The 9,062-nt window shown below is 50.0% G+C and overlaps 2 protein-coding genes across 2 annotated transcripts in view; one reads left to right on the top strand and one right to left on the bottom strand.

The window, feature by feature from the left end:
• The window catches only part of LOC122384972, a 52,033-nt gene that overhangs the window by 18,929 nt on the left and 24,042 nt on the right, over positions 1-9,062 (top strand). The gene's annotated exons all lie outside the window — the stretch shown is intronic.
• LOC122384962 lies at positions 282-9,002 on the bottom strand. The gene is made up of 6 exons (XM_043372833.1): positions 7,971-9,002; positions 5,992-6,243; positions 5,408-5,848; positions 3,119-4,855; positions 2,614-2,882; positions 282-2,073 (listed from the first exon to the last, which is right to left on the bottom strand). The coding sequence occupies exons 1-6, from the start codon at positions 8,155-8,157 to the stop codon at positions 1,378-1,380; spliced, it is 3,582 nt and encodes a 1,193-aa protein (XP_043228768.1). The 5' UTR covers positions 8,158-9,002; the 3' UTR covers positions 282-1,377.

Raw genomic sequence — 9,062 nt, 5'->3', positions numbered from 1 at the left:
GCTGCCGCGGGGTGCTGATAAAAGCCTGGGTGTTGCTGAAATTGTTTCCACCCAGCTGAAGAGCCAGGTGTAATTCTTCATGCAGATGGATCCTGAGGGATTATAATGTTGAAGAGGCGATAACTTGTCGCTTATCTGTCGGCATGACGCGCGAAAACGCTGCGCTGTGGTTTTGGAGTGTGAAACAAATGACGAAACTGTCGGAACCATGCTGTAAATGGGATGTGCAATGCTGAGTTATCCCTTTAAAGCATGCTCGCTGTTGAATTCAGAGGTGCAAAAACCTCTGAGACTGTCACGTACTTTGCTGACAGGCCATTTCTGTCACGTGGGTCAATCTTGTTACTTAATCGAGAATGTCGCAATTTTGAGAACTTGTTGCGTAGCCTCATATAAATCATCACATTTCTGACCAAAATAAAAATAATTTTAATGAATTTGCATACATAATATTACAAGCTAAAATGGTCAATAACTTCAGAACCGCCAATCTTTGGATGCTGCCCTAGTACCAGGGTGCAATCGTACATTTGCAAAGAATGACATTTCAGCTTGATATGTCCAACACCTTGTAGGGTCTGAAGGCAAACAGCTAGTATACAAGTAGTGTCATGTTTCTATGCCTTAGGCGTTTGAATAAAACAGCAGTCCTGTCACCCTTTACAGACTTTCGTCCACCCGAATCAAACAAAGCAAACACTTCGAGATGGGCGACAGCCGGAGCTACAAATGGCTGGTGGCATGAAACACTGCCACTCAAATACACCGTCGCCGATAACAAAATATACAACTACACCATGATCGCTTTGCGACACACTGAAACCAGGCAGAGGTACCCTTCGTATAATATTATCCGCGCGAATCAAGCACCGCCGACATCGAGACAGGCGACAGTCGGAGCTATCTAAATAGGCATGACGGGCTGTCTGAACTTAAGAATAAGATAGAACTTTTACGTTGTGGAATTAGTTGATCGATAATCTAGTTCGTTCTAAAATCTCCGCTTAACATCGAAATTTTTCACCTAGCACCACCAGCATGACTACACGTGGCCGGAAATCCGCACATACCAAAGAAGTACACTATCAGATGAGGTATAGCCCACCGCTAAAGTAATGTAGGGTTTTACCAATCTCAAGGGTTGGCTTTGACTGGCGATTGTTTAATGCGGAGTGATCGAAAAGAAGATGTCAATAGCTAAAGTTGCAGCTGCAAGGGTGACGATACATATAAGCTACATTCAAAGTTTCATTGTAGTCTGGCTAATCGTTCCTAAGCTTCAGAAACAGAACATACCCATGACTGAAACCCCACATTACTTCTGCTGTGGACTGTACGTGTAAATGACTTTTCCAGGGGTTTGCGTTACACACGTCCTCAAACTTTCCATACACATGCCTTCGCATCAGGTGCCCTTTTGTGGCGTGAGATAACTGTGCCCTCAAACGCCTGTGTTATGGACACGTTTCGGCGTGTGCATCTGAACGTGTTGTTGGCCGACAGACGCTGCTGGACGCTGCGGATGAGGCGGCCAGCGTTACTAAGAGCTGGCCCGTTCCAGCGCACAATCAGTTCAGCAGCCGCATTGGTGTGGTCGAGCTGGCGGTGTTCACCAAACACTTCACCAATGACGCTCGCCATAGACTCGACTACACTCTCTGGGGGGTTTACGAGCCAGAGTCGCGTCACCAGGTTCCCGTAATTCCTGGCTTCCGGGTCTCCGCCCCGTTTGTCCACCAGCGCCTTCCACAGCTCCGGGCTGGTGCGCGCTTTATGGACACGGAGGAGGACGATGCCCGCCTCGATCTGCCGTGCCGTGGGGACGGAGGACAGAGGGACCAGCTTCCGTCCAGCCAGCCTCATACTGGCTTCGTGAACCTGACGAGCCAGAATTTGTGGCGGGGTGTTGGACACAGCCACCTGCTGGATGTCAGCCACACATCGGATGTCGTCCATGCTGTCTGCGATGGCTCCGTTGGACGTACCTTTTTGAGATCCACCCTTGTCCTGCCCCCTACCGCGGAACTGCAGGCGCTCTGTCAGCTTCGAACAGTAGCGAGCCACCTTGGCAACCTGTCGAGGAGGCGTGAGCTTAACACTTCGCAGCGTGCAAAAAAAGCTCCAGCGCTTACGTCTTTGAAGTTCCCGACCCCCTCCCCCCCCCCACTGAACGACGAAACATGTACCGAAATTATTTATATCTGCTAGCTGTTTAGCTCGGACATGTTTAATAGGCAAAACGATGAAGCTGACAAGACAGCTAGCAAACACGCTGGCATGACTTGTATTCAAAATGCATTAACTACTCATGATCAACCTGGCTCAGATAAATTTAGATCTCACTGGCTTATTACATGATTATCGTAGAGCATACAGGATCGTGCTTATTTGAGTGTTAATAACGCACATTTTCTTTGACAAGAATAACAATTAAAGACTCAATCACAACCTGATCAAAGGCATATAAAAAATAATCAGCATTTGCAGCACTGTCAAGTGTAGGATAGAAAACGAAAAGCAGGCACCAGCCTGACTATCCCTGCCTGCAGTTGCTCATACGTTACACGTAGTAACCCCATATTGCCGGGCGTGTTATGGGAGCGGCTAGCTTACCTCAGTTGCTGGTGGTGTTGTTCTGTTCTGCAGCAGACTGGGCCACAGCTCCTCCTTCTCTGAGACGTCCAGGAGCTCCGACACAGTGGGCGTCTTCTTGAACTGGGCCACGAGAGCAACCCGCATGCGCTCCAGCAGATCAACCAGCTTTGTCTGGCTGGCTTGGCGTTCCCATGGCAGAGCCCGCGTGCTCTGGACGCCCTTGCTGTGTGTTGCCAGCACCGAATATATGTCTTCAAGTGCCCGGAGTCGGATCTCGAACGTCGCATCTGTACAAAAGGGCTGTTGTTGGTACCAACTACCATACCTATATTAATGGCGATCACATCTGGTTATAATGCCTATTACCCATTAATTGCATAAAATGCATAAAATTATGAACTTCACTCAGACTCATAGCAAATATGCTTAAGTTCGTTTTCTGTGACCGTTCATCGTTAAAGGGAAAAATTCATGTCAAAAACAGCTTTAGCACATACCTAAGTTTTCGAAAAGCATGACTTACCTTTCAGCTGAGCCAGCTCTTTCTTCATTTCGTTCAGCTGCGCAGCTCTGGGCGCCTCCTCAGCGTCCAGCCTCTCCTCGAGCGCGGCGCACAGAAGCGGCAGATTGCGGCGAAACACGGTGATCACCTGAGCCGCGTGCGCCGCAAACCGGGTCTCCGACCACAGCTTGGGTCGAAGGGGTCTCTGGCCACGCTTCTCGCCGCACGCCACCAGATCCTCCCAGCCTTTGCCGATGGAGAAACGCTTACTGACTGCCGTCATCAGGTCCACCACGTCCTGGACCCACGCCATCTCGGCGGCCTTCCTTACGTCAGACTCCGCCAGGTTCATGAGATGGGAGTGGTCCCACACAGCTGGGAAGACGGAGTGGCCGTCCAGCATGCGGGCTAGTTTGGCCGGCACATCGTTGTGGTGGTATTGCCCATCTGCCGCCACAGCGGAGACCTGTTCTGAAGCAACAACGCCAACTCTCTTCAGCGTGTCCCGAATGTCAGCTGCGAGACCATCACCGTCGTGTTGCTTCACGATCGGGGCTCCAACCACGAAGCTCTGGAAGATCTCGTCCGGTTCGGCATCTGGCATCAGCATCAGCACAGCCGTGATGTCGACCGTGCGGCGAGCGACAGTCACTTTATCAGCCAGAACTGATACACATGGCTGCTCCTCAATCCGCTCCTTTACCTTCTCAATGACAGCTTCACTGAATGCGGAGCGGGCGGTCGCCATCATCATTCGGGAATGATTGATGTTTCCGATCTCCGTTCCGTTCAGGTGTTGAAGGACAATTAGGTCTTCAAACAGGTTATGTCCAAGCGAGTTTTTTAGCACAAAATATGTCGAGCGAAGGACATGCGATGACGCAGATGCGTCCACAACAACGCGAGTCTTCTGCCTCGCCTCTTCTTGAGCGCGCTTTGTCTTCGCCTCCCTGTGGGCTCCTGAACGGAAGTGTTCTCCCACGCGGACTTTCAGCGACCTGAAACGTTGGGGAAGATTCTGTCCCGTTTCAAACGATGTGCCACATGCTACATCGTAGGCGAAGATGCCATGGTGTGACTTCTTGCCACCACTCGGCGCGCAGACTTTACACCGGAGATATTTACCAGATGGGTCCCATATCAAATCTCCGCCGGTCGCCCTCTGGATAGCTGCAATGCTCCTTCCAGAACGCAATAGCGTGGCAGTCACTTGCGGGTCATCAGACATTGGTGTCTGATGACTGTCACCTGCCTGCCCACTGCTGTTCGATAGCTGAGTGAGAGTCCGGCGAGCCTCGTCTACAAAACGAAGCTGGTCACCAGGCACAACTGTCTGCGTGAGATGTTCCAGCCTCTGTTCAATGCGAGTCAACAGCTGCCGATCTGCAGGCGAGAATCCCGTGGAACTGCAGGATGCACCACATGCCGAACACATACCACTGCACCTGTTACTTTGGCCAGGTGCGGGGTCCGCAGGGACGGCTCCGCTCTCCAGCTCCTGGGCAGGCGGCCGTGGGAGCCGCGGCGCTGCAGGGTCCGCAGGGACGGCTCCGCTCTCCAGCTCCTGGGCAGGCGGCCGTGGGAGCCGCGGCGCTGCAGGGTCCGCAGGGACGGCTCCGCTCTCCAGCTCCTGGGCAGGCGGCCGTGGGGGCCGCGGCGCTGCAGGGTCCGCAGGGACAGCTCCACTCTCCAGCTCCTGGGCAGGCGGCCGTGGGAGCCGCGGCGCTGCCGCCAGGTCTGCTGGGTCACTCATCGAGTCTGTCAACAAAACAGAGAAAGAAGGAATCAGACATCAGCTCATAGCAGCTGAATGCAGGAGCATACAGGCAGTGATCAGTGCAATGGAAATCACTACAGGCTGACACGATGTAAAAGCCTCAGATTATTTTGTTTACAAGCATAGGAGTGGATTTCTGTTGAGTTGGGGTTACCCAGGCGTAGAAAATCCGCCGCCGTCCTTAGCGATGACCTTGACCCGCGCCGTCTGCTGCGGTTCCAAAGCTAAGCCTGCTGAGCCGGCGTGTAATTGCAGAGCTCAGGCAACCCAAACTCGGCAGAAATCCACACCCATGCTAACAAGCCAATATCACGATAGCCTTGACCACAAAGACTCTATATCACGTCCATCTTCCTCCTAAATCAGAAAGCACGCCCAACTGTAAAACGTAGAGCAGATTCAAATGCTGCAGCAATTCCAGCTTCTACTGTTAAGTTAACATTGGATTCCCGTTTTTTTCCCGTTTTCCGATCACGGCTGGGCTTTGTTCACACAAAGCCATGTCACCGGCGTGCCTATTGGGCCCCACTTACCTAGTGAAGAGTCGAGCCGCGGCGCTGCAGGGTCCGCAGGGACGGCTCCGCTCTCCAGCTCCTGGGCAGGCGGCCGCGGGAACCGCGGCGCTGCAGGGTCCGCAGGAACGGCTCCGCTCTCCAGCTCCTGGGCAGGCGGCCGTGGGAGCCGCGGCGCTGCAGGGTCCGCAGGGACGGCTCCGCTCTCCAGCTCCTGGGCAGGCGGCCGTGGGAGCCGCGGCGCTGCAGGGTCCGCAGGAACGGCTCCGCTCTCCAGCTCCTGGGCAGGCGGCCGTGGGAGCCGCGGCGCTGCATGGTCCGCAGGGACGGCTCCGCTGTCCAGCTCAGCAGAGAACGGAGTGACCAGGCGCTTTTTGGCTGGGCACTCCGAGGCAGAGGAAGAATCGAGGTGTCGTTTTTGGCGCCCAGTCGTCACCTGTTCACCAGCTGGGCCAGGAGTAACTGGGAACAATAAAGGTCAATCAAATTTTGCTGCATTATCTTAGCTTAAAGAATGTAGCTTGACGGTAAAATGTTATATACAAGCACAAGACACACAACTCAACACAAGGTCAACAATGAGCATTCAGTGAACAGATGCTTACATTCAGCCCTTTTTGGGATGACAGCCAGTTGCACCCTCTCGGAGATTGCGACGCTGGGAAGTCTCTCAGACCTCAGTGGAACTGGGCGAGTCTTGAAGACCACAGGGCAACTCTTGGATGCCACAGCATTGCAGCGTGTATCAGTGGAGCTTTCAACAAAAGAGCGCCCTTCTGATGGGGCGCTACTGCTGCTGGGCACAGGACGACGTCCCTCACAAACTGCAGCCTCGGGACAACTTTCAGTGGATGCTGCTGCAAGAAAAGAGGAGGCAGGGAAGACATAGTCAATAACAAAGACCATGGTTTGAGCAGTAGCTTTGTACAAGCTTTTTAAAGTTCTAATTGAAACAACTTGTTTGTTTGACATAGCTTACAGATCTCACTTAGGTCTACCCACTGGAAAACCTTAAATGTTTATTGTTTGAACTGGATAGACAATAGTGCAAGAAAAGGGAAAGGGTGGCATTGCCCTCTGAATGGAACAATAAAATGGTGGAAATGGCACTGCCTGGCACCCCAACCAGTCCAACTGACATCACAAGTAGATGGAGGATAAGAGTAAAAATTTGGAGAACGTCGATTTTCCAAATATTTTTACTGGACAGTGATTGGTACATTATTACATTGTCATAAAAAGGAAATGGCACTCAATAGTAGGTATTCATGCCATAGCTTGAGAATAACAACAACCTCAAGTGCATGGTTCAGCACTGCCCTTTGATCCCTTCCAAATTTCATTGAATGAAGTTCCAGTGCAAGATAAAGTAGGTAGATTGACTGTTACAGATAGTCAGAAAATGGATCTGATCTTGCATGCCAGAAGATCCTGCATAAATAAGCTTAGAACTACAGGGCAACTACTTTTTTATGACAATTTCATCATGGGAATCTTAATAACTGACATGGACCTTCCGTGCACACTGCACAAAATTTCTAAAGAAAACTGACAATACTGACATGGAATGCTTGATAAGTACCTACCCACTACCCAGCCAGCACACCCCCAAGTGGGTCCCATATAGGTTTGGTATGAGCAGACGCCAGACCATGTGGATTGTGGGCAGTGTTCTAAGATTGGATATTGGTTGGGTGTGCCGATGAAGAAAAAATCCTAGGATGAAAAAAAAAGAAAGTAAATAACTGCAGTATTTTTGCAAAATGGTGTAATGCCAATTTTTATGCTAACTGATAAACCAGGATTTCATGTCAGGATCTTGACAGGGTGTGGAATAAAAGGATGTGGGTGGATCAACTGTCAAGTGACAAGTGAACTGGCTGTTGGGAATACATGAAACTCTTTTCAGAGATGAAGTAAAGTTGGTCATTCATATTTTAGGGATGAAAATATTTTCCCCATTAGGTGTGATTTGCCACCAAAAAGGCTGAAAAATGAAACACTGATTGTGGGTCCCAGTGGGTTTTGTCACACGGCTCCAACTGGGTCCCACGTGGGACAGTCCAGATTCCTACCACCCAGGTGGGTCCAGCATGCAGGCCCCAGATGTAGCCCATGCGGGACCCACCAATCTGGGCTGTCCCACATGGGACCCAGTCCAGTTGGAGCCATGTAACAAAACCCACTGGGATCCACCTGCCGGGCTGCCCATATCAGCCCATACCTAATGCAACCCACTTGGGTGTGCTGGCTACATCTAATGGGACACAGGGGTCCACCACTCGGTCCTAATATATACTAATACCCAAACTTCATCTTCACATTTATTGAATGACCTTGGGTCTCACTTAAAAAAAAGAGCAATTTTGGAACTGGGTAGCCCTTTACACCCACATTTTTTATATCCAGGGGAATGGCCCTGATGATTCCATGTTCAACTACCAAGTTGAAGTGTAAGACCATGTCTGAACTCAAACTATAGTTGATATCCAGGCTATGGATGCATCTCGGATAATGGAAGTTAATCCTAGTAGGTAACTGTTATGTCAAATTATTTACACTATTGCTTCTTTCAAACACTTACCATTTTGATTTGCCTTTTCATGAATCCAGCTACACCAGCGTCCGCCAGTGCCGAACGAACTGTTGCTGATCTTCACAGGCTGACCTCCATGAACTCGTTTGTTGTGACATTTGAGCGACCGGCGCTGGCCATTAAAGTTACACCCTGGGTAGCCACAAAACACTTTTTCCCTTGAAGGAAACACCATTTTTACGAATGCCTACATACAGCTGAGCTTGATCACTATGCGAAATCTACTTTTATTTGATGGAGTCCATCCAGCAAAAAGTCAGGCCTAGGGCTTGACTGAAATCCAAGTCTTGAGTCTCAACCAACGCAAACCTCACTGCGCTCTATACTCAAAACGTTAAACGCACAAAAATAACAGCACATCACGCATCTAACGCATGTAGCGCGTAGCCGTGGGACACGCACGCCGTTTCTGCGCCGGTTCAAGGTTCGCATTGGTTTGAAAAAGCATGCAAGTACTTCAAGAACTCATGAGTTTTGTCATAAAACAGCAGAAAGGAAGCAATTTGCCAGTTAATACTCAAAATAAATAAATTGGAGCGTAGAAAATAGGTTTTGTCTCAAAAATAATTTTTCGTTAAGTTGTCGTCAATCAAACAAGTAATTTATTAGGTGCTTGAGTGTCATGCGAACAAGGAAAACTGTTCTGAATTTCGCTAGCTGCTAGCGTTATTTTGTTTTTTGTCTTCTCAGTGGTCGTCAATGCAGTTGCCATAGAAACCAGCTGTAAAGGTAGTGTCACGTCAGTCCGCTGAACATTCTTTAAAGGTTGTGTCACGTACGGGCGTGCGCGTACTCCTATGGGGCTAAAACATTGAAGTACGGGACTGAAACTTTCACGTGATTGGCAGCGATTGGCCGACGGCAATGTTCGGGGCAGCTGGCCGACTTGGGCGCTAGGAACGGCGGATGATGCGGGCGGCACAAGAGATGGGTTAGAGATGCAACTTTTCAGGAAATAGGTACCTATTTGTCGATGAAAGAAACATGAAATTTCATTTCTGTTGAGGATTTTTTTTTGTTAATGTGTTTTTTTTTTCACTGATTTTTTGTCTTCTGTGTCACGTACCCTGGTACGCGCGT

The sequence above is a fragment of the Amphibalanus amphitrite genome, unplaced genomic scaffold, assembly GCF_019059575.1.
Source record: "Amphibalanus amphitrite isolate SeventyFive unplaced genomic scaffold, NRLGWU_Aamphi_draft 000014F_arrow, whole genome shotgun sequence".
In the NCBI taxonomy this organism is placed as follows: Eukaryota; Metazoa; Arthropoda; class Thecostraca; order Balanomorpha; family Balanidae; genus Amphibalanus; species Amphibalanus amphitrite.
The sequence above is the reverse complement of the archived record's forward strand: the minus strand, read 5'-3'. Positions and strand labels throughout refer to the sequence as shown.

What these genes read in the sequence shown, in the direction of transcription:
- LOC122384962 (XM_043372833.1), bottom strand. Translation starts at nt 8,157, where the DNA reads ATGGTGTTTCCTTCAAGGGAAAAAGTGTTTTGTGGCTACCCAGGGTGT. An exon ending in TGAAAAGGCAAATCAAAATG is followed by an intron (nt 6,244 to 7,970) that starts GTAAGTGTTTGA and finishes CTTTTCTTGCAG; the next exon opens with CAGCATCCACTGAAAGTTGT. An exon ending in AGAGCTGGCTCAGCTGAAAG is followed by an intron (nt 2,883 to 3,118) that starts GTAAGTCATGCT and finishes CCTTTTGTACAG; the next exon opens with ATGCGACGTTCGAGATCCGA.